Source organism: Denticeps clupeoides, chromosome 5 (assembly GCF_900700375.1).
Source record: "Denticeps clupeoides chromosome 5, fDenClu1.1, whole genome shotgun sequence".
Classification (NCBI taxonomy): domain Eukaryota; kingdom Metazoa; phylum Chordata; class Actinopteri; order Clupeiformes; family Denticipitidae; genus Denticeps; species Denticeps clupeoides.
In genome coordinates, this window is record NC_041711.1 from 16,079,056 (window position 1) to 16,103,268 (window position 24,213).

The 24,213-nt window shown below is 43.8% G+C and overlaps 1 protein-coding gene across 15 annotated transcripts in view; it reads right to left on the reverse strand.

The window, feature by feature from the left end:
• Positions 1-274: 274 nt before the first annotated feature.
• Positions 275-24,213, reverse strand: part of r3hdm1 (R3H domain containing 1) — a 29,489-nt gene continuing 5,550 nt past the window's right edge. For 3 of the 15 annotated variants that reach the window (XM_028979267.1, XM_028979268.1, XM_028979266.1), the window contains exons 2-27: positions 22,680-22,846; positions 21,468-21,686; positions 19,880-19,921; positions 19,297-19,386; positions 17,527-17,662; positions 17,193-17,271; positions 16,958-17,017; positions 16,729-16,869; positions 16,536-16,644; positions 15,413-15,508; positions 15,220-15,248; positions 15,055-15,108; positions 14,603-14,820; positions 12,970-13,236; positions 12,310-12,467; positions 11,766-11,867; positions 10,883-11,143; positions 10,595-10,712; positions 7,616-7,773; positions 7,010-7,173; positions 4,479-4,582; positions 3,267-3,436; positions 2,600-2,744; positions 2,370-2,470; positions 2,009-2,093; positions 275-1,650 (exon numbers count right to left, since the gene is read on the reverse strand). In XM_028979267.1, coding sequence (XP_028835100.1) covers positions 1,286-1,650; positions 2,009-2,093; positions 2,370-2,470; positions 2,600-2,744; positions 3,267-3,436; positions 4,479-4,582; positions 7,010-7,173; positions 7,616-7,773; positions 10,595-10,712; positions 10,883-11,143; positions 11,766-11,867; positions 12,310-12,467; positions 12,970-13,236; positions 14,603-14,820; positions 15,055-15,108; positions 15,220-15,248; positions 15,413-15,508; positions 16,536-16,644; positions 16,729-16,869; positions 16,958-17,017; positions 17,193-17,271; positions 17,527-17,662; positions 19,297-19,386; positions 19,880-19,921; positions 21,468-21,644 — 3,429 coding nt within the window. In that variant the 5' untranslated portion in view covers positions 21,645-21,686; positions 22,680-22,846 and the 3' untranslated portion in view covers positions 275-1,285. Of the gene's footprint in view, positions 1,686-2,008; positions 2,094-2,369; positions 2,471-2,599; positions 2,745-3,266; positions 3,437-4,478; positions 4,583-7,009; positions 7,174-7,615; positions 7,774-10,594; positions 10,713-10,882; positions 11,144-11,765; positions 11,868-12,309; positions 12,468-12,969; positions 13,237-14,602; positions 14,821-15,054; positions 15,109-15,219; positions 15,249-15,412; positions 15,509-16,535; positions 16,645-16,728; positions 16,870-16,957; positions 17,018-17,192; positions 17,272-17,526; positions 17,663-19,296; positions 19,387-19,879; positions 19,922-21,467; positions 21,687-22,679; positions 22,847-23,321; positions 23,507-24,213 lie in introns of those variants that run through there. The other 12 variants (XM_028979269.1, XM_028979270.1, XM_028979271.1 and 9 more) reach the window with 12 other exon arrangements.

The window sequence follows — 24,213 nt, forward strand, 5'->3', positions numbered from 1 at the left end:
GGGTCAGTCAAGCCGCCCATTAAGCCCACCTGATCAGTCGCAGTTAAATTGATGAGTTTATCCCGGAAATTAATTATAGTTGCTGGAGTTGCTGAACGTCGGAGCGCCGACAGGGGGCGCTGTAATCTAACAGCCGCCAGCTCAATTTATTGGACCTTTAACACAATTACACACCCGCCCAGGAACAATGTACACAGAAGCCATTGGAAAATATTTATTAATAATATCGTAGAGAATGAAATCTTCAAATGAAAAAAAATAATAAAATAAAAAGTTTTTTGGTGTAAACATTTATTGGATTCAAACAGAAATAAAAACAACTTGCAACAGCAGAACATTGTACAGCCTTTCAGAATAAACACGTCTTGAACATAAAAGGAGGAGGGAAAGAAGGGTTGGTGTAAATGTGCAAATGGATTTCCAGTGACATTGTAATGGGAGGAAAAAATAATAAATTGGCCATACGCAAATATGCAAACTGAGGAGACTTGGTGGTAGAGGTTGGAGCTGATGACACTACGAGTCGATAAATTATGTAAATCAGAGATATGAGATTTTAAATTAGGTTAAAACCAAAAGACGCTGAACCAAAGTATTTGCACTCCCATTTGTGCCTGTCACCAGCATGACATTCACCGTGAAGGGAAAGTGATTGAATTATTTAGCTATTATAAATAATTTACTATTTATGGGTCTAGTTCCCACCCCCAAGTGGACTTGTGTAATTTCGGCTTGGTTTGGAGCATGTAACAGTAGAGTCATGGTTGAAGGCACAAAAAGAAAAACCATTCTGTTGCTCAAGATGTTTCCATAGGAAGCTTTAACACCGAAATGTCAAACACAAGCCAGAAAAACCTGCATATGGCAAAATATCCTCTCTGTAGGGGAGTGGAGTGGTTAAAAAAAAAAAAAAAAAAATTAATTGCCAAGGGATGGGAGGTGACACTGAAATTTGCTAAATATTTTTGAAGAAAAAAAAAAATATATATAGATCACTGTCAATAAATTTATTTTTAGCAGTTTTGATATGATGGAATTTTCCCCTCATTCATTTTTAACTTTGAGAACATTGTAAAGACAGCTACCCCCCCAAAAAAAAAAAAAAAGAAAAAAGTCTCTACAACCAAATTGAAAACCAACTGTGTTAAGCCAACGGCGTGACTCAGCAGGGGGTGAGAATAGGCCATGGTTGTGTCGGTGTCAGAGACGTGGGTCTGGGTGGTGGCGGTGACGGTGTATAGGTGGTGGCAATGGTGTGGATAACAGAGGAGGAAGCCCCCCCCCTTCACTGGGAGCTCGCCCTCTCCAGGCTGTGGAAGTCGTAGTGTCTCTTGCTAGTTCGCAGCCTGAAGGCGGCGAGGGGCCCGTTGTGTTTGAGAAGGGCACTCTGAGCAGCGTATTTGGAAGGGAACATGGCGAGGATGGTGTAGGCGGAGGCCGGGTCGTTGGTGCTGGGGGGTTTGGCGTGCTCAATGTTCAGGTCCCTTCCCTCCCCACTGTCCTGCAGGCGTGGGGGTTGCTGCTGTGACTGCCCCTCCGGGAGCCATTTTATCACGGCGCCCACTTTGCACAGTTCAGCCAGGACAGAGTCCACCTCTGAGCGGGTGATGCCCTCAGGCAGGTCCGTCACCTCCAGGACTCGACCGCTCACTGCGCCGCCGCCATACGCGTACACACACCCACACCCACACACACAAAGCACACGTCACTTTAGTGATCACTTTCACACACTGTTAATTTAATTTTCTTTTGTGCCTCAGCTGCTGTTTAAATTATTTTACAGGCTCTTAAAAAATGCAACACGTCAATATTTTAATTATTGTTAAATATATTCTCAGGTAAGATTAAAATTGGCAATGAGATTACATTTTAATGAAAATGTATTGCACATGAAGTTCCAGTATTCAAATTATATTTACAGTGAAGTTGAAAAACATATTTGAAACGAATGCTCCTGATTGAGGAGATCGTTAACCAGGACACTTGCTGCTCAATTCCTCTCTATTACCTGGTTCACCTACACTGAGATCAGTGGACAGCGCTTTCCTCGTCGGCTTCCTTCCTCTGCCGCCGTGCCGAATTCCCATGTGACCCTGCGAGCAGCGACAGGGGAGCCAATTAAATCTCCACCCGCATCAATCATTTCACATTTTGCTGAGGCCACATTTGCAGAATTAAATTCAAATGGCTCAGTGATATATATATATATATATATATATATATATATATATGTGTGTGTGTGTGTGTGTGTGTGTGTGTGTGTGTGTGTATAAATAAAAAAATGCCTATGAAGAGTCATTTAAAAAAAAAAAAAAAAAGTGAGGGACACTGAGCTCCCCCAGCATGAAGGAGAGATGGAGGTGACCTACCTGGTGGTGGTTGGGGACCATGTGGGAGCCGTGAAGCAGGGGTGGGCGGAGGGAGGGGTTGTACTGAAGTGGCTGCCCCAGCAGCGGGTACCGAGCATCACCTGAAGGCAGAGAGCGAGGGGACACTCAAAATACACACTCCGCAATCAGTTCCACTACAGAGAGGAAAAGAGGTGTTGGGGAGGGGGGAAATCTGGTTCAGCAGCGTCCCCTACTGTGTCTGTGCTCACCTTGGCCGGGGACGAAGGGTCTAGAGAACTGGGGCATGATGGGAAGGGGGGCCAGACCAGGACGGATGTTCTTCATGTTGGCCAGGTGGGCGGGGGTGGGGGACTGCGCGGGGGAGCTGGAAGGGCTGCCCAGCTGAGGGCTGCTCTGTGGAGCCAAAACACAAGGACAGACACACTCAAGGACAGGCAGGGACATGCCGATAAGAACAAGAACATTTTCTACCTGTACAATTACTATGCACATACAATTACATACATATACACAATTTTTATAGAACCAAATTTTGACTGATTACAACGTAAAAAGAGAGCAATTTATGAATGTAATTAGAGAAAAAACATCAGAGCACAAATATCCAAACAAAAACATTGATGGGTAATTGGTGCATTTTGAACAGGAGGGACTCAAAGCTCATCATCTCTGGAAAAGCCACTTCAGACTGCAGCTACGCTGCTCATGTTTATACATACTGAGGGTAGAGACCCTGCTCTCAGCTCTCCCATCTCCCTCGTACTGAAGAATTCATCAAGCCACAGAGCAAACAGTAGCATACCACACACTCCGTAGAAAACACTCCTAAATGTGATCCTTCATTGCTCAAAAGTTCCTGCCGGTTTTCCTGGTTATCGGTCCCATGGAGTCCAGTGTGTCTCGTGGTGACCGTACCTGTGAGGTGTCCAGTGGGGGCAGATCGGAGGTCTTGTGGCTGCGCTGGTGGTCCAGGCTGTAGTATTTGTTGTGTTTCCACTGTTGTGGTGAGTGGGCTCGCGGTTGGTGGCTGGGGGGCACGGTGAGCTGCATCATCACCACCCCTCCACCAGGAGGAGGGTGCACACCTGTGGATGGAAGGAACAAATTGCTCAGTCTTTTTTTTTTTTTTTTTTAGAAGAACACATTTAAAATCCTGATAAATACTAATGCAAAGACATTTATTAATGGCATGTACATGCAAATACTGATAAACAACTTTGTTTATTGTGGTAAACCCCTCCCCAGATACTCTGTCTTGCTCTGTTTACTGATCTTTAAAAATGACAGTTCACACCCCCCATCCATATCTCATGCACCCAATTTAATTAAGCATTTTGTTAACTAATAACTGCCTAAAAATGTTGAACAAGTAATTAAATTTGATATTTGCAGAAGTAATTCATTGTTGACTTAGGAAATTATTCAGCAATGCTCGGACATCTAGAGTCAAGGACCGGGACATTAAAAGGGCATTAAAAGCTTCCTCACGCTGCTTTTCTGTTTGGGGGAAAAACTAGCCAATTACAGGGGACTGGCAAGCGCCGAGTGCCAAGTTCAAAGACCCCTCGTCTACAGCACGAACGGTTCAGCCAGCAGAGCAGCTCCCTCGTTTAAAAGGGTGGGATATTTCCATTTCAAAATGAAATGACACCAAAACAGCAGTGCTTTACCCAGCACTGCTCATTTACAGGGTGTACGAGTGGGCGTAGGAACAGGGCTGTAAATGGTGCCACGCTGACACAAGGTAAAATATGGGAGAATGCAGCAACTGTTTCAGTGTTGAGACAGCAGTAATGGATTATTTCAAAAGCGCGTCTCAAAGGATAGGCACAACTGCAGTGAAGGGAAATGATGAAATTTAATAAGCAGTGATGCAGACTCATTAAATCGGCATGACTTGTGAAGACTGATTGCCTTATGGGAAGTTGCCTGGATGTTGCCTGCTGTAATTCCTTCTATAGTTTTCTCAGCATAATGAAGATGACTAGGGGAAGAATTGAGACGGACGTGTCTGACTGAGGCTGTTATGTAGGGACATGTCCTGTTGATATTTCTGTTGGCGTATGACGCACATGAACTAATTTAATTAGCTGGAGTTATTTGCATATATAGTGTGATGTGGCGTACCGGTGCACTGCTGGGCTTGGATTGGCTGAGATCCACAGGGGGAGGTGGGTCGGGGGAACTGCATCTGCTCAGAGCCCGGAGGGGCCAGGAAGCCCACGGCCGAGCTGCATGGAGACAAAAAAAATAAAATGTATCAGGATTCCAGACATATTGATAAAGCAAGGATTAATTATCTTCATGTGCTGTTGTACAAATGGAATAGACAAAAGGTGGAAATTAAAGACAATTAGCAAGACATCCCCAATAAAGGCATGGTTCTGCAGGTGGTGACCACAGACCACTTCTCAGTTCCTATTCTTTTGGCTGATGTTTTGGTCACTTTGGAATGCTGGAGGTGCTTTCACTCTAGTTTTAGCATGAGACTACAACCCACATAAGTAGTGCAGAGCATCCAGGATGGAACATCAATGCGAGCTGTACAAGAAAGTTTCCTGTGTCTATCAGCGTAGTGTTCAGAGAATGGAGGCACTATGTTTAGCATTGGCCAGAGAACACCAAGATAGGCAGATTTGCCACTGGCACCCTGTGCCCTTCACAGATGAAAGCAGGTTCACACTGAGCACGTGTGACATCTGGAGATTTCGTGGAGGACGTTCTGCTTCCTGCAACATCCTCCAGCATGACCAATGTGGGGGGGCATTTCTTTGGGGGGCCGCACAGCCCTCCATCCACAGACCCCTTGTGAGACCATATGCTGGTTGGCCCTGGGTTCCTAATGCAAGACAATGCTAGACCTCATGTGGCTGGAGTGTGTCAGCAGTTCCTGCAACACAAAGGCATTGATGCTGTGGACTGGCCCGCCAGTCCTAGGATGTCTAGGACTCTTGTGTTCCCTTTATTTGAGCAGTGTACAGGATGGGCCATTTATATGGATACACCTTAATAAAACGGGAATGGTTGGTGATATTAACGTCCTGTTTGTGGTACATGGGTGGTGACCATAGTGGCCATTTTGAAGTCGGCCATTGGATCCAACTTTTGTTTTTTCAATAGGAATGGGGTCATGTGACACAAATTTATTGGTAATTTCACAAGAAAAACAATGGTGTGCTTGGTTCTAACGTAACTTTATTCTTTCATTAGTTATTTACAAGTTTCTGACCACTTGTAAAATGTGTTTAATGTCACCAACCATTCCCATTTTATTAAGGTGTATCCATATAAATGGCCCACCCTGTATATAAATTATACCCAAACTAAATATTTACTTGTAATATAAACACAAGACAACACATTCTGTACAAAATTCAAAGTGCAATAGAAGTGTAAAAGGGCCAACGCCTGCAGAAAGCCATTCCTGTGGAGAGGAACGATGGTGGTTTTCTTCAGCAGACACTGGGCATCTCGTAAAAAACAGCAGGAGAAACTTGGTGGAGCAAAAAGAGGCTGCCTCAGTCTGCTGAAGATACCAGCAGAGCTCAACCAAACAAAAACCAGTCATGCTTAAGAAAGATCTTTTCCCTTGTATTTAAATTACTCCTCACTATGATGTGAAAATGAAGGCCAAAAATGTTTTATGTTGACTGCTTAAGATGCCGGGGTGACATCTATTTTGAAAGGTGACTATTATTCTCTGTTTAACAAATTATTCTTTTTGCTATAAAAGGTGCATATTAAAGACTAGTTAGGGTAAAAAAGCTAAATTGAATGCATTTCCTGCACTATTTGATGTAGTAGCTGGGTACAGCAGATGGTTTGTTTAATTCTAACTGAAGTTATTCTGAAGAGACCTGAAAGCTTAAGCAGCTTTTTTTTGTAACAGATGGTCTAAGTTGAAATCTGAAACATTAAAAGAAAATCATTTTTGTTCCCCGCGAGCAATCCAGACATTCAGGACAGAAATTATACCTTTATGAAGCAGATGCAACTATTTTGTTAGTAGGGATGGGTGTAAATAGCTGGATGGTACTCATTTAAAAAATGTATATATATATACATATATATACAAACTTATATAATAAGTTTTTCATTATTAATTAAAGCAATGCACCGTACAATGTACGTCTAACTGGAGGACACTGTGAATGTTAGTCCTGACTGAGGAAAAGTAGGTCTTCCACAAGAAATGTGACTTTTCTATTATGGAACACACAGCTCCATCAAGCCTCCTGAAACATCGCTTACAGTCATTTATAAGGACAAGGAGGATGAGAGTGCATAGATCTCAGATGCCTCTCATTTGAAGGACGACAGAAAGAGAGCAAGCCTGCCACAGTCCCGTGGGAGCTGAGCTGTTATATTAAGACTCAATGGATCTCTTCCCTTATAAATCATCAGAGACTGACCTACTAAAACCTGCTCGCTTCCTCGTGCCAAAGTGACCTCTAAGGTTTCCGCATATAAGCACACACACTAACAACGCCTATTAACTGCCTGCTGTAATCAGTGCATGCTAATGTTTTCCTCTTGTGAACACAATTAAATCAGAGCTAACTGTGTACTGTTTAGCAACAACAGGGGAGATGGTGTAAGGACAGTGAGAGAGCATGATGGAAATTGGTTGAGAGAATTGGCAAGTGAGCAGAACACACCTCATGGTAGTGTGCTGGTTGGGAGGGATCACACTGTAGTAAACCTGCATGCCAGATGTGGCCATGGGTCCTGGGTTGGACTGGTTGGACAGGAGCACTGGCTGCTGGTATGTCTGTTGGGGCATGTTCTGGGATTCCTGGGGCACTGCTGATACCTGCAGGACCTCACAAACATTAAAATACTTTTTATTTCAGGCGCTAGTTCAGGTGGAGTAATCAATACGCAGCTTCAGGAGATCAAAAATATACAGATTGAATGATATGATGTTTAAGCTGGGATAGCATCATGATAATGAGCTTGTGTGTATGTGTGTGTCTGTGTGTGTTTCAGAGGCATATCAATTGTTTGCATTTAGAAGTCCATCCATGAATCTCTAATTAAATTTTCTTGCCACAAGAGTCTTTTACTAAAGAACTGTAAAGTTAAATTATGTTTCAGATTAATCAATACATAATTTAATAAATTATTTGGACAATTACACAATGAAAAAGCTTCTGATCATTTAAAATGGTTTCAGAAAAGTACTTAATCACATTTATGCTCATATTTTGTAAATGAAAGGCGTAAATGTATTTTACGTTTACAAAAACACCACACATACACACCTGATAAGATGGCATTGGAGGGTACTGGACCATCATGCCTTGCATTTGATTGCCCATATTGCTCTGCTGGCTGCTCACTAAGGGTTGGTTCTGAGGCTGCTGCACTCCCACTATACTCGGGTAGCCGGGAGCCTGATTTGGCATCACAGTTGGGTAACCTAGAAGAATTCACAAGGCACCGCAGTGAGATACTGGAAAGGAAACACACTGACAAGTCATAACACCGAAGCTAAAGCAAACATGAGCAATGTGTTCAGGCAGGAAAGGGGGGGGGGATTACAATTTCTTATATCTCAGATATTGTTGTTCTTTACACAATACAAAAGGAAGGGGGAAAAATCCTCAAAACCAAAGCTTTAAAATGTATAAACTGAAATTATCGGTGAATGCTCTAAGGTATTAGCGTGCTTATAAACAGAGGAACGTCAATTTCTGATCGTTGAGAAGCTATGCTGGAGAGAGAGGCCTGGGAATAAAAAGAAAATCAATAAATCTTTTAAGGCAAGACTGCCTCCTCCATCCCCGAAAGGTCATGCTGAAAGCTCTGACTTAAAGTACATGTGTTCTGGAAGGGAAGAAAGAGTGGGAAAGAGAGAAAGAGAAAAAAAAAAAAATCCTCCCTCACTGTGCCACAAAAAAAAAAAAAAGAGGCTCTTTTCTCTTGCACGGTGGAGTCAATGTCAAGGTCGAGACTGAAAGCTCTGGGTCGCCAATTTCACAGCAGGACACCGTTCGAGCCGACGTTCACAACACAACTAGAGGCTCTGCACCGTTTCCTACCAATTTTTCCCCACTCCCTCACCTTTCTTTTTTTAATCGTCGGCCTTTTCACTTCAGGCGGCTACAATCAATTTCAGCCAAAATGAGGAGGGGTTGCAAAGGCTGAAAAAGAAATGAACTGGCCCAATGGCTTCCCATTAGTGTGTGGGCCTGCCTATTTATAACCGTGCTCCCTCACCTCCACTCACAGGGCCGGTATGAAGAGAATAAAACACACTCCATTCTGGCTGGCTGAGCAGAGGCAGGAGAGGGGGAAGCAGCACTATGCTGCCAGCGTAAGATCAAGCCTTTTTTACAGGCTCTTATCACCCCATTCAACACTTTCTGCTTTAAAATTGGATCTAGGCTTCACACACACACACATGCAAAAAATACACACACAGTTTTCAGGTCCTCTTTACATTAAACTCCACAAAGCAAAAAGTCAAATTTCCTTGTGACATGACAGTTGCCCAGCCAAATAGACTTCACTGAATAGACAGAGTAAAAATTTCAACAATAGATTGTGGATTTGAAATTAGTGCATATTAAAGGCATGCATATTATTTATAGATAAAACATTATATCAGCAATGTCATGTTGTCAGTCATGTTGTCACAGCAGCAGCAGCCCGACCCGAAGAGGAGTGAGGGGCTGAAAAAGAGACCGGTTCACTGTGAGAATCATTAGGCCTCTCAGACAGTGCCCCGGCCTCGCATCCTGCCGCTCCAATCACCCGCAGGAGCATCTTTCTCCGATCCATTCCCAAATATATCGACCTGCGGTCTAACCTCCCAACCCCCCCTCATCTCCAAGTTTATTACATTGATCATCATTATATGAAAAACATGCACAAAGTAACACTAGACATTATCAGATATTATCAACACTGTACAGTCAGCACTGATCTAACTGATCTAATATTCTTTATGAAGCAACATCTTTACATACACCACTAATACACTATACACTAATAAAATCAGGGCACTTGGATAAAAAAAAAAAAAAAAAAAAGCTAAAAAATTTCAGTTACATGTGAGACAATATTGACAAAAAAAAAAATATCTTATTGATATGCTAATTTAGAATCATACACTGATGATATTTTTTTGATGTCATGCTCAGATGTAACCCCACCATCACAGAACCAAACACTTCAACCTTCCTTCCCCTCCACACGCCCACGCTGCGCCGTATGCTGTACTGGAACATCCTGGTCTCACCTCTCCTCAATAACCCCCGCCTACACAAAGCCTCTGTCTGCATAATAACCACAGTCATCCAGAGTACCTGCCAGCCACATCTCTTCCCTGCACAGCCATTACTGGTGCAGAGGGAAGACTTTTTTCCTTTTTGTAACTACTCTAATTGCGTTGTGTGACTGATGGGGCCTGAATGCAGGCGGCTGTGGTTAAACTGCTGGGCTCTGAGGACAACGGCGGCGGCGGCGGCGGCAGCAGCTAAACGTCTCTGTGCTCATCGGGTTCTTTCCCCTTCAATGCGCTCAGCCCCTCCTGACACGTATTCAGACAGCACCCCATTGTTTCCCTCACATTAAACAGCAGTGAAAAGTGGGAGGGAGAAGAGGGGAATGCAGACAGACAGGAAAAAAAGAATAAGAGCGAAATAGAGAGAAAGAGATGCCACTGGAGAGCATCTTAAGGAAAGGGATGAGGGGAAAACAGAAAGGGAAAAAATTCTATCAAAAATAAGCAAGCTGTGCTCAGGGAGGAGTCATAGTTCATAAACACAAACACACAGCTGCGTCTAAAGGATGTGCTGTGGGGAGACATCAGCAGAAAATAACGAGCGTGTCAGAGAAACACACGACACAAGTGGAAATCGAAGGAAGGATAAGATGAGGCTTCCTGCGGCTCACTGTCTCCAAATGGAAATGGACATATAAAAAGCACAGCCTGAAAGTTGCATGGTTTGTATGGTTAAGTGCAGGCCATCGGATTGGTTGTGATTGACTTCCGTATTTTGCTTTAATACACTGTTTGCAGTATTTCTGCCTTGAACACAGAGCAATAAAACCAAAATGAATTGATTTTGGGTCATTGATTTGTTTGCTTGGGAATCGTGAATTCACCAACAGCTGGAGTTTAGGGCTTGGCTAATGGGTTGTTCATGAGTGTGTTCCAGGGAACCTGCTTGAATTTATTGCTTTGCCTGGGGGGAAAGTAGAGTAGAGTAGCTGGAAGATTTGAACCTGATTACCTGTTTGCTGGGGGGGCTGGGGCACAGGCTGGTTTTGCAGGCTGCTGTAGTGCACGGGTCTGTAGAGCTGTTGGCTGGAGTGTGGGTACTGCCCCGGAGCACAGTAACAAGGAGACATCTGCATGAACACATACACACCCTCCCTCAAAATCCCTTTATAGCTATTAAACAATCATAAATGCAAACACAGAAAAATCAATTATACTGACACTCACAATTCTATACTATAATATTTATGAGAGAAATTAGACATATGAATGTCTGTGTGGTTTTGAATTGTACCATTACCTGCTGCACCTGCTGCACAGGCTGCTGCATGTAGCCCGACTGCTGCATGATTGGCTGGCTCACAGGGGGCGCGGCAGTTGGTGGGTAGGGGGGTGGGGGAGGAACAGGCTGGCCAGGGGGGCCCACCATGTAGCCCGTTTGCTGGGGGGACTGGAGCACCACGGGGGACGGGTACATGGCAGTGTGGGGGTCCGTGGCCTCGCCAGAGGTCTGCCGCACCAAACTCATGTGGCTGAACTGGGAACCAAGGCTGTCCTGCTGCTGCCCAGGGGAACACAGTGACAAGCCAATCAGAGCACAGCGAGAAATGAAACCAGGACAACAATTTCAGGAAGTGCTCCCTTAACACCCACCACCCACAGATCATCAAAGGATATGGTGGCCTACACTTGGACACTCACAGCAAGTTCATATTCCAATGAGAGCATTAGTGTTTCTATTAATAGGCTTCTCTACCAGAACATCTGGTGGCCAATAAATTATTAAACACTGATTTCACATATTAATGACTGGTGGACTGGTTTACGTTTGGCAAAAACAGGCCAAGTGTCCATAAGATTGAACTAGGGGATAGTTTACATTTTAAGTGACCTAATTTAGTTAATAAATTCCCACACACTAACAGGCCTTGTGCGTGCTTTTAAAATATACAACAGAACAATCCTAAATAGCCGAATAAATTACAGGGCTGAAAAGGTTGATTTCTCTTGGTGCTTCTCAAGCTAGGGAAAGCATCTGCTTTGTTATGAAGCAGTAGGTGCTGAGACAGGCAGAAAGAGCTGAAATGATGAAGAGAGGACAAGTTAAAAAAAAAAAAAAAAAAAAAAAGATCAGGGGGAAAAAAGGGAGGAAAGAAAAAAAAAGTGAAAGAAAGGAGAAGTACCACAGTGTATTGTTGGTTAGGGGGGACAGGCAGGAGTTGATGCTGGTAAGAGATCGTTGAGTACTGGACAGGTTGAGCAGGGGGCTGGAGAGGCCGGACTGGCTGAAGAGACACAGTGAACAGAAGGTAGAAAGGAACGCAATGAGTTCAGTCTCCCAAGGTCAACATGGAGCACCTCTTTCATAAAAGAAGAGCAGGCAAAAAAAAAAAAAGGAAAAGGAGGAAGACACTTGGGTCTACAAAATGACACTATGATGAATTTTCCCCACGCACTAAAGATATCAAACTGAGACAAAGGCTAGATTACAAAAAAACAAAAGACATATGAAGGAAACTTGGGGAAATGAAAGGATGGAGGTGTCAGGTCTATTTCTGTCCAGGCGGAGAATTAGTGTCCTGAACATGCCGACGAACACATTTTATTTATGAGGCACAATCCCAGTCTGCCTTTAGAGGCCCTTACAAAATTGCTTCTCATACGCAGAGTAGGAAAACCCACACATTTAAGTAGCAATAAGTTCAGTAGGGGAAGGCTCTGACTGACCTGGGTGAGGATGTGATTGGCTGACTGGTGCGGAGCTGGAGGTGGTGGCGGTGGAGGAGGCGGTGGGAGGGGCAGAGACTGTTGGGCCCTTCCTTGTTGTGAGGTCATGGTGGGGTTGTAGACCACAGCGCTGCCATCCGGATTCACAAAGGGCTGGCCTACCAGCGACACAAATTCTGTTATGTCACTGAGCATAACACAAGAAAGCAATAATTAACGTTCATTCACCCAGTCCCTGTGAATTCTGAATGGAATATGCCATTTTGTCCAGTCACCGCAATATTTCTGCATATTTTACCACTCAATAGTTTAACTAAAAATCACAGCAAACATGGAGGGACAAAATATTACATTCACAATTTGAGTCATTCAAAACATAGGTAACATTTTATTGACTAATTTAATAGTCAATTTAAAAAGCCATGCTGATTATTACAACTTGCCTGATACAACATGACATTGGCGTTAAGTGTGTTTGTTAAGAGTTAGTTTAAGAGAAAACTTAGGTAGCATGGTAGGAAGTACAGATTAAAAGAGAGAAACAATGAGAGACCTAGAATTCAGGCAGCCACACACTCACACAGCCGCACATCCGTAGACACTCCTTTCACCCCCCCAGTCTTAGCCCCGCTCCTGAGCTCTCCGGCAGACGGTACCCACCTGTATGTGGGTTGACCAGTATACTGCCAGGCGGAATCCCTGCGGCTTCCACCGGAAGCAAATAGTAGCTAGTGTTAGCAGTGGACGCCGGGGGAACGCCGCTCCCGACCGACTCGTAAGCCACAGAACTACTAGAGGTGGCGGCGGGGTAGGAAGCCGCGGAAGCCTGCCCAGCCGTGGCTAGAGTCGCCGCGGGAAGGGGTGGCAGCGGCTGGGAACGGGGGAGCGAGCCCGTCGAAGACCCTACACTACTAGAAGACTCCGAACCTGGAGGGAGCAACGAGAGGGGTCTTTTACCCACAGTGCACACTCATCAAACGCTCAAAAGCTCCGAAAACATGCAGCCGCTCGCCTCTGGCTAGACGCCCGAATGGGGTATTTATGGAGCGGCTTGAATTCATTGGCTATGTGCCACTGTGAGATAATCAATCCATGGAGCACAGGTTGCTATTTGCTCATGTTCAATAAGAAAACTTTTGTAGGAAATTGATCAGAAAGTAATCATCTTTCTTTTTTTCCTTTTTTACATGCTTTACGTGTTCAGATTGATCTGCCACAGACTTAAACTCACAGCATGACATCAAAAGGGTTTTGATTTGATACGGGTCAGATGATTTACAGGAGCTTTCTAAGACTGTCAGACCGCCATTATTTTTTTAAAATAATAAAAAAAAAAAAAATAAATAAAAAAAATAAAATCTAGAACTGGGAGGCACTAGCAAAATATTCAATATTAAAAGTATGACAGAGGCTCTTTAGTTGCCTTTAAATGCCAAAGCATCAATATCCAATGAATTCAGACCAGCGCAAGTTTTAATTATGCAAGCGGCTTTTGTTTCATTTGGACGGGCAGGTTGGGGGTGAGATGCAGTCGGCTGAACTACGCATGCAGAGTGAGCACGCACAGTTAATGTCAGATAGACACATGACTGAGTGGTGCAAGGGTGGAACAAACGCTGTGTGCCCACAGATGGTGTGAAAGCGAGAATGAAGAAAAACAGGAGAAAGTCAGAGAGAGATAGAAAGATTATCCAGTGCTCTAATCAAAGAGTGGCAAAGCCCAAAACCTAAAGAAAAAAAGGAGCATGAAGAACGCATCCACAAAAAAGCAAAGTGCTTTATGGTGGTTGGGGAATGCTGAATGAGGGCTGATAAATGTAAACACATCTAAAATAAAAATCTAAAAGGAGAAGCAGCACTAAAATGCAGCAACTAATCCCCACAGAGTGAAACACCAGTTTCTGTGTCAGTATATATAAAAGGGCTGTTCCTCAATAACCTGATTAAAAAATAAAAAATGAAGGGTAGCTCTGAATATATCATTTTTCACTCTGCTCTGAAACAAGTGTTTCACTCGGACCGGAAATCGGAAAGATGAGGGTCAAAAATTTGAATGTGCTTCAGTACATGTGTGAGTAAGGAGTATTTTTATGCTATATAATGTGTGTGCATATCATAATGTGCAGCATGTATGTCATGGTTGTATTGTATTATGCATGCCTGCGCATGATTAAAGTAAAAATTTTGAAGCAATCAGTGCTGGCAATGGATAATGTGCTTATGTGATATTACGTGCAAGTTTCTTGTGTGTGTCTGTGTGTGTGTGCATTCTGTGTGTTTTGTGTGCCCTTGCCTGTTTTGGACAGGCGGCCCGTGCCCTTGCTGCTGCTGGAGCTGTCTCCCCTGATGAGAACCGAGATGCCGCTGAAGCTGCTGGCCTTCGTCATTGCCGGCTTGAGGTTGCGATTGGAGCTGTCTGAGTCCGTGCTGCTCCATGGCCGTGGCTCACAGTACTTGGGCTCGTTTTCAGAGCTGCTCTGTCGACTGTTCGCAGACCGCCCATCTCTTAGCCTTCAGAAAAGGGAACCAAGAGAAGACAAGGGAAAATTATCAAAAATTTTTGCCTGAACTGGAATACACAGAGCTATGATTAAAGTGCTGAGAGGACGTTAGATATATATATATATATGTGTGTGTGTGTGTGTGTGTGTGTGTGTGTGTGTGTGTGTGTGTGTGTGTGTGTGTGTGTGTGTGTGTGTGTGTGTGTGTGTGTGTGTGTGTGTGTGTGTGTGTGAGAGAGCATACCTAAATATCTGCCTCCTCTGCTGGGTACTGATGCATGTCTCATCTTCCTGAATCCTGTGGACAGAGGATTATAAAACAATGCAGCAACTGACATACTAGTTATGCAACAGTCAATATTTCTTTGACACAACGTGGGTGGAAGGTTCGTGGTAGTGAAGGGCTAACCTTTTATCGAGCTGAAAATGATCTTGGCCCTGTTTTAAAAGGAAAGAAAATATATACTTAAAACATAGAACTGTGACGCAACTGTCTTTAAATAAAATGTGCAATTTCTAAACCTGGGCATGGTATTGCAGGTAATGCCCAGTGAAAATCCATGTGTGATTAGTTTTGTTTAAATAATAGAACAAAGACTCACATCTTGTGCAAATATCCTGTCGCGAGCTCTTTGGTACTCTTCTTCTCTCTCCTCAATAGATTTGCTTCTGCGATCATCCTTAAGTCGCATTCGCAACTGTGAAGAGTAAAGGATATAAATGATATAAAAAAACGAAAATGAAAAATATAGAGTATTACCTAGGGCTGTGCAATGTCATAAAATTCATATTGCGATATAAATTTAACCACGGATGCTAGATGGTATTTGATAAGTAAATTTAAATGTAATTGTTTTTGAGCGGGTAACATGTATCCATACTGCAGCAGGAAGTTGTATAATAAACTTTTTACAGATACAACATACGGCATAACTGTATACCAGATAAAACTATATCTGGGGAATTCTACCGAAAGTGGACTTTCTGTCATACCCATAATACCACGTATTTGTATGATGCGAGTGATTATATAACATTTCTGAATTTTCTGTATTCAGCTTTAGAGTTTACATTTTAAATAGTCAGAAAATATTTAAATAACACTATGTTTGTTCATATGTTATCATGCAGTCCCTCCAGGATTTTATTTTGTGATATTTAAAATCATTATGACTTTTGTACATTTCAATGAGAGTGGTCAATCGCAGGTGCGGAACCGATCGGGCAACGACACACAAGATGCACTTAGTAAATGTGCAGTGACCGACGGATTACTAACAGATTGATGGCTTGATTTATTTTATTTATTGGGTCCGCAGTATTTTAAGACATTTAAAAACTCTAGACTTGAGGATAACTAGTCATTTTAAATTATATCTAAGGCCTGTTTTCAAGTTGAAAACTTTTTAAGGATACCCTGGAAACCCTGCCGTGTGCTCTTGCCAAAAAACTAATGCCTTGTGCTGCAAGAAGGCGTGATTTCGCACAGGTGATGCAACTGATATTCACAAGGAGTGGCTATTTCTGCGGTATAATCAAATTCTATCCTGTTTGCCGGTAACACCATGAAGCCCTATAATAACAACAGGGGCAGTGGTGGCCTAGAATGTAAGGAAGCGGACTCATAACCGAAGGGTTGCCAAACTTCCAAGGTGCCACTGAGATCCTCTTCAGCACCATGTACAGTGTATCACAATGACAAAAACCATCACCACTTTCATTTACCATGCCATCATCACGGTCCAGACTGGAGTTATCCCTCTTCAGGATGTACCGCTTCTGGAAATCATCTGTTCTGTCGTCTTTGATATGTTCTGAAAACTTCTGATCCGGTCTAAAAGAACAAAGTACTTAAATATATTTTGCTTCTTGCATTATTGTCTATGTGGAACTAACGTGTAAATAAAACACCACTCACATTCTTGTATTGCTAGTTTTGTTGATGATGACCGACTTTCCAGTCTGATCAACATTGTGATCCAGGCCAAAATATGCAGCCACTCTGTGCAACAGCATCCTGTGATATGAGGTCATAGGAGGAAACTTTCTTTCTGGGCTTCTAAAACCAGAGAAGAACAGAATGAATTAAGTAATAAATTAATGAGTGAAAATTGTTGTGCCGACAAGCTGAAACAAGAGGAACTCACTCATTATTGCTTATGAAATCCAGAATGTCCTGTTCCAGTTTCAGAAGCATCATTCTATCCCTGCAAATGGAATTGATTAGGATTCAGTGGGGTTTTTGAGCTAATGAGATATCAATGAAAATCCCAAGAATATGCACAAACAAATCTTTTAATCCTGATCAGACTGATCCACTTTAATATCTCATCATAGACAGAGAGGAAACAGTATATATTTCTGTAGTTATTCTTTTCTTACCGAGGGTTGTTCTTTAACATATTTACTAAGAACTCGTGGAGATCGATGCCAGTTGAATCCGTGTATTCCTGACTGGAATCTGGAAAGAGACAAAGACACGGTGCTGTTCATTAGATTTCTGCAGCAAACAGATTTTCTCGTCAACACCTCCAGAAGGGAGAACAGCGCCTGCTCCATGTGCAGAGTGGGCGTCAGTGCCGTATTGTCGCTAGCAGCATTCTGCCTGTGAAATCAGCACGAAGATGCCTTCTTTCGCTGCTCCCTGAACAGCAAATTATACGAGCGGGTGCTTAAGCCACTAAAACATGCCCGTGAAAAATGATTTCTTCCACACCTCTAGACAGCATCTTCCTTGGCATTTTGTCAGACTTCTCCACCTTGTCCACGGTGCTCTTCTCTTTCTTGTCCACATCTTTTACAGGCAGCTCTTCTTTCTCAAATGACTGTGAGAACTGTATGTGTATTTTATCCTGTTGAATAAGAGGGTAAAAAAAAAAAAAAAAAAGTGTCACCAGCCTTTTCACCGCAAAAATTAAGGCATCCAACATCATTGCCAATCAGTGAGAGACAAGAGGAATTTGCACCAATGTTTAATCTCTTTCACTTGGTTGAAAGTTAATTAAAAGATATTAAAGGGGTTTACATGCTTAGCTGTGCAAACAAGCCTGTGTGCAGGGCTCATTGTAAGCTTTTTGGTTTATTACTGAAAAGCTGCTTCACTTCCAGCGCAGCTTAATAAAAACCCTATGCTGCATATACAGATAAGCCTCAGAATGCAAACACTTTGGCAATTAATCTTGTGGATTACCATCTTTTTCGTCCCCTCCCTATACAAAGCCCCATGCAAATCCAATACAATTTTGAGGACTTAAGACAAAAAAAATGAAACACCACATACACACATACAACTTTCTCTTTTTTCTTGTTGCAGTTATTGCAAACTCCTGTAACGCTGGTTCTTGATGGGTCTCAGTATTTATTAATATGAATTTACATTCAAGACATCTGCGGCAACGTCTACTTGTTTTTGTGGGTTTTTATTGGCAGACTAAAATAATTCCTGCAATGCGGCCTTGAGTTAACCCAAGTGCTGTCATAAACTGTACACCGTCTGGCTTTCAGCATCCATAGTAGAGAGTCAGGTTTGGAAAATGATTATACAAGTGTCAAGGTTGCGTACACACACACACACACCAGAAGAGCAGAAGGAGTGTAAAACCAGCTCTGCTTAAAAGGGGAAAAGCTGGACACTGTGCTCCCAGACAGCTGCTGTAATGTTTACTTTAAGAAGAGTGAAGCCATGCCCCACTGGCCTCCCATTTTCACACACGCACACACACACAAAGTGGTAAAAGGGGGGGTGGTTCACAGACTGAATGAATGACAAAGAGAAAAAGGAAGCTACACCACCCCTTTCTTTTCTTTGTCTGTAAGTATAAATGGTGTTTCTTTACTCAGGGGAGGACATCTCCTTTGCAGGTTCAAGGGCATAAATCTGATTAAACACTTCTTTTCATATTGCCCTTCAAAATGCCTCTCTGTCCCTTTCCCAAGGTGAAGACCACCTATTATTAAAAATGGAAGGGAGGGGGGTGCTATATATACCCGAAACAATTGAAAATTGTAGACTGTACAGTCAATCAATGAAGCATCTATAGGAAGGCCATTGTTTTTAGCTACCATTAATTTTTTTAACTGGCGTTGGCCGTAGACAGCTTCTGACTTGTCTTAATGCGAGCCAATAACCCCCAAGCTAATCTAATAAATAGCCCAGGGATGGGACTCGAGTAAACGCACCCAATTATATCAATCCACAGTAGCTGACGTGAAAATTGCATTTTCTGGTGGTGATGGATGTGTGCAATACTGAGCTTGGGGCGCAGAGACTGGAAAGGGAGGCAGGGGTTGATTGTAGGGTGGAGTGGGGTTTGAACCTGTCTGTTATTGAGTTTAATGCTGACTCAAAAAAATAATAGCAAGAGAGGGGAGAGAAAAAAAAAAAAAAGCCACTCTTGCGGCCAGACTCCAGAAATGACACCCTGACGTTAGTGAAATGAGCCACGGCGGAGTGGAGCATGATGAGAAATTTGTAGGGGTGGGTTACCTGATGTTCTCGAGGCAGTTCGGCTATAGGGGGAGGAGAGGACTCTTCGCAAACGGCCAGGCTCCGAACTAACTTTAACTTTGCGTTAGACTGGGGGAGAGTAGTGAGGGTTAAAAATAGTCAGTCAGCTTCAATGAGGCTCATCTAGAGTTTCACCACAAACCAAAAAGACTGACCACTCCAAAACAAACAGACCAGCAAGCCACAAACTTTGGCAAGCAAAAACATGTATGTGTGTGTATTTATAAAGATTTTCAGAGCTCAAGGTCTTGAAATGAAATCTCCCATTTTTAATTTAAAGAGGACACTTTTTTTTTTTTTTTACCCACAATCTTGAATGTCTGAAAATCAGAAGCCAAGTTGGATCAAATGAGCAGAATAGTTTTCACGTTCACATTACAGCATTTCCCACGTTAAGACTCAAAACAAAATGTAGTAGCAGGCAAACTGGAAATGACAAAACCCAGTAAAAAAATAAAATAAATAAAATATATATAAATTTTATTTTTTATTTTTAGACACACTACAATGATGATTTTTGACCAGGCAAACACAAGCATCCAGCCATGCTGCTTTACTATACCTTTGATCTTCGCATAGGCTGTCCAGATGTTTGTGAATTCTGCTGCACATTTACACCACAGAACACAGGAAAGGGAGGGGGGGGGTAGAAATTTACAAATACATACAAAAACACACACGTATTGTTTGACAGGTATTTCAGATTAAAACCCCTTCCCTGTAGCTGATGTTATGAGTGGTGATCTGAAGGGATGCTATACTGTGTCTTTAGGCGCGAGCGATGAGTATTTCTGCTCAGACAGCAGCAGATGGTCTGAACACCACAAGCTGACCCAGCCAGATCCTGCCTATTTGGGGGAGTAGGGTGGTGGGGGCTAGATTGCTGGTGGTGTGAGCAGTGGGGCCAGAGCCAGGCGAGGCGAGGCAGGGAGCTGCATTAGGCAGCTCAGTGCCTCTGCGCTTCACGCTCCACCAGCAGACTGCACAGACAGAGGGAGTCTGGCACAGGCCGAGTGGTCTGAAGCGCCATCTCACACACACTCACAATTTTCATATAATACAGTGTGTATGATCAATGATTCACAAAGTCTTAATAAGTAAAATAAGAAGTAGTACACCCACCCACCCAACACACACACACACAGCAGGGTAGCTAATTGGCAAGGAACTGAACAGTCTATGCTGATAAAGAAAAAAATGATGTCAGCACTACCGCACCCTAGTCTCCACTGCACCTGGCCTGTTCAGCAAAAATTTTATAAATAAAAAACCAACCGCGCACGCACACACACACACACACACACACACACACACACACACACAAAGAGGCAGATGGTGACAAAGTCACCCCCCCATCGCTCTATCTGGCCCTCCTCTCAACTCCACTCCCCACCCCCTTCACATAAGTCCCTGCTCCGGAAGTTGGTAGATTAGCCGGGATTTGAGATCTAGATTAGCAGGCTTTTCCTTGGTTTAACTCCCGCCACCTCCAAACACGAGGCCACTGTGGCCACATTTCCGTGTGAGCCCTGTAACTGCCCCTTAGCACTGGAGTCAACCCTCCCCTCAAAGGCAAAAATTAGCAGGCACAGCATGATGCCGCGTCGTCGGGAAAATGCGCTTTTAAGACAATCAGTGTGAAAGCGAGGTGCGGGAGCAAAGACTCCACAAATTCATATCGCTCGCGAGGCCATTTCCACTCTTAAGGTCTATTATGTTTGAGGCAAGTGCAATAAGCTACCATTACAGTCACAAGCGTGGACTAAATCCCATTCTAATGCCCCTCCCCAGACCTTTTAAAACAGCGCTCTGAGCGCGCAATTATCTGCCACTGAAAACGCCTTCACCCATCCAACGGCCCTCTTTAAATTCCTCCCTTTATTTGATCTGTGGATTCCCCACAGAATAACAAAAAAACATTCCCATCTCTAGCTTATTTGAAGCCTAAATAAGAGTCATGCACGGTTTGATTTTTGCATAATATATTTATTTTAAAAGTTTTATGATTAATAAACCTCCATTGGAGACTATGATGAATATCACAGAAAGAGCCGAACATTTGGTGAAGTCACAGTATACGGACCAGCGGTAGTTCTGGCCCCGCCCCCTCGAGTGCAGCACCTGCTGGTTTGAGCAGAGTCTGTGCTTACCTGAGCATCGTTCCTGTCCTCAGAGCAGCTTTCCTCTCTCTCAGGTCCTTCTTTGTTGTGTGGCGGGCTGTCGGGCTTTGGCGGCGCGTCTGCGGGAGCCGACTCGGTCTCCACCGCCTCTAGAACTTTCATGGTGTCAGGGCGTTCATTTGCAGCGACAGTATCAGACATCCTCATTAGAGAAGGTTTACTTTGGAGCGTCTACCAAACACTTGGTACCTGCAGAGAGGGGACAACCGCAGTTGTCTGTTTTAATTGTTGGTCAATTGGTGAAAAAACATAAATGCCTGTAGCTGTAATGGTTTTAAGTCCAATTGTAAAACATTGTAAATAATTAAAAAAAAAAAATGTATACATATTTAATAACTGCCATTTTCATTCAGTAAATTTATTTTATCATGTTTCTCTATTATAGTCAGTATAGTGAATTTTGAATAATTCACTCATTTAAATTGTATTCTTATTTTTTGCACTTTAGACAACTGTGAAGCAACAAATCAATTATTAGAGTCAACAGTATTGCGATTAAACACATCAATGTACTATTCTTTGGCTGGATTCTCTGAGAAAAATGACAATATTACACTGTTTACCATTACTGTAATTACTGCATTTTTCTTCATTATGACACAGCTCTCCATACAGGTTACAGGCAGCTTTTTGTGCCTCTTTGCCATGGTGGTCAAGTGCCACGTTTGTGTGGCAGAGGCTTCTTTGCGCGTAACATCTGGCCCATCATGGAACTGTCAGCTGCGGTGTGCGTGCGTGTGTGTGTGTGTGTGTGTGTGTGTGCGTGCGTGTGTAATTAACCGGAGGCGGGGGATTGGCAGTCGGCAGAGGAAGTCGACTGCTGAGTTGGAGAGAACAAGTTGGAGGGGGAGCCGAAGCGAGGTTCGAGAGAGAAGGCATGACCTTATTACCTCGAACGCACACGCGCACCCCCAGTACCTGACAGCGCAGACAGCCTGACAACAGCCTGTCACTAGTCAGCTCATCCAACACTCTCCATCTGTGGCCTCACACTCTCAGCAACACACACACACAGTTTTATAATGGTCTTAAATTGCAGAATTATTTACAAAGAAATGCCACGGCGACTATAAATTATTTCCTTGACGTGGCATTTTTTTTTTTAAATAAACTTTTAACACAAAAAAAATAAAAATAAAAAAAAGCAGGATAAACTATTATGTCGTGCGAGTGTGTATTTACCTGACAAGCTCTGTGCTGCTTGGCCTGAGGTGAGGTTCGGCCGGGGGTGTCTCTTGAGCTGAGCCTGCCACAAGCTCGGAGAGAGAGTCCCATGTCCCTGTCACCAGCACCGGGGCCAGGTCACACCGCCACTGCCCAGCCACACGCCACTCATTCCCCTCTGACACCTGACAGGGGACAAGCGACAGAGTTGACAGTCACCCGGGGCAAAAGGAAATGGCAATTATAAAAAAAAAAAAAGACTAAATAAAAAGAGGGTCTTTGAAGCGAGATTCTTATAGGCTTCCGTAAAAAGCCGCTCTAGAAGAGAAATAAATAACACGGATGTGACTCTTCAGATGAAGAGGAAGCAGCACTTCACTCGGAAACCAATGCGGCAGCGGCGGCAAACAAAGACAGTGCGGCGTGCGTTCGCTACAGTGCATCTCCTTCGGCGGGCGAGGCAATAACATCACCGCGGCGTCCTGGGGAATATTCCAGAAACCCCGAGTCTCATATAAAACATCACACACACTGAGGGAAGGTGCAGCCTCAGCAAGAGGTGAGAGAAACAGAAGGAGCTCGCGCTGCCCAGACCCCACCCTCCGTACCGCCCCACGCGGTGGCCGCTGACCCAGGATCTCACACCAATCTGGCACTCACCATGGAAGCCCGGGCTCCAACCTGGCCGCCTGGCCCCGAACGTCCGACCCACGCCAGCGCGGAAAGGTCAAGTGGATTGCACCTTCCACCGTAATCCATTTAACAACCGCTTCCAACACCTCCAGCTCAGGAGCGGGTCGGAAAGGAGCCCCGCCCGGAGGACTCAGTCAGCGCCCTTAAGGCGGTCATTAATTAAACCATTTTTATGGGCTAAATAAACTAATAAAAAAAAATGGCGCGCTGAACCTGGCAGGGAGACAGACAGGGATTATGGAGGGAGGCTGGGAGCAGATGGAGGAGCAGGGTGGAGTGAGATCTAATGGGCTAAAGACAGGAGGGGGTGAGAACGAGAGGAGAGGAGAGAGGAGAGAGGGAGGAGAGGGGGAGGAGCGCTGCGCGCAGCCGGTGTGTTTTAACACCTGCACAGATCCAGACCTGAACTGGGTTTGTCACCTAACAGGATCCACAACACGCACTGCATTATTCACACCTACTGCTGCATCTGCGTGCACACACACACACACACACACACACACACACTCTCACATTCACAGACATGCAAATTTAATCACTTACACACATGTGCCCACACACACACTGATCAGCATTCAAGGGATTAAAAAAAGTATGTCGCTAACAGGGACAGGTGCAGAGACCAGATCGCTGTGTGTGTTTCTAGCTCTCTCTCACACACACACACACACACACACACACACACACACACACACACAAGACAGAGAGCGCAGGCATGCATTGCACAGCTCATCAACTGTAGCTGTCAGAGGCGGCAGCCCTGGCTTTGTCTCGCTGGCTGAGGTCAGGCTCATCTGTATGTGAGAACTCGGGTTAGCTGGAGGAGGCTGAAGAGCACCACACACACACACACACACAC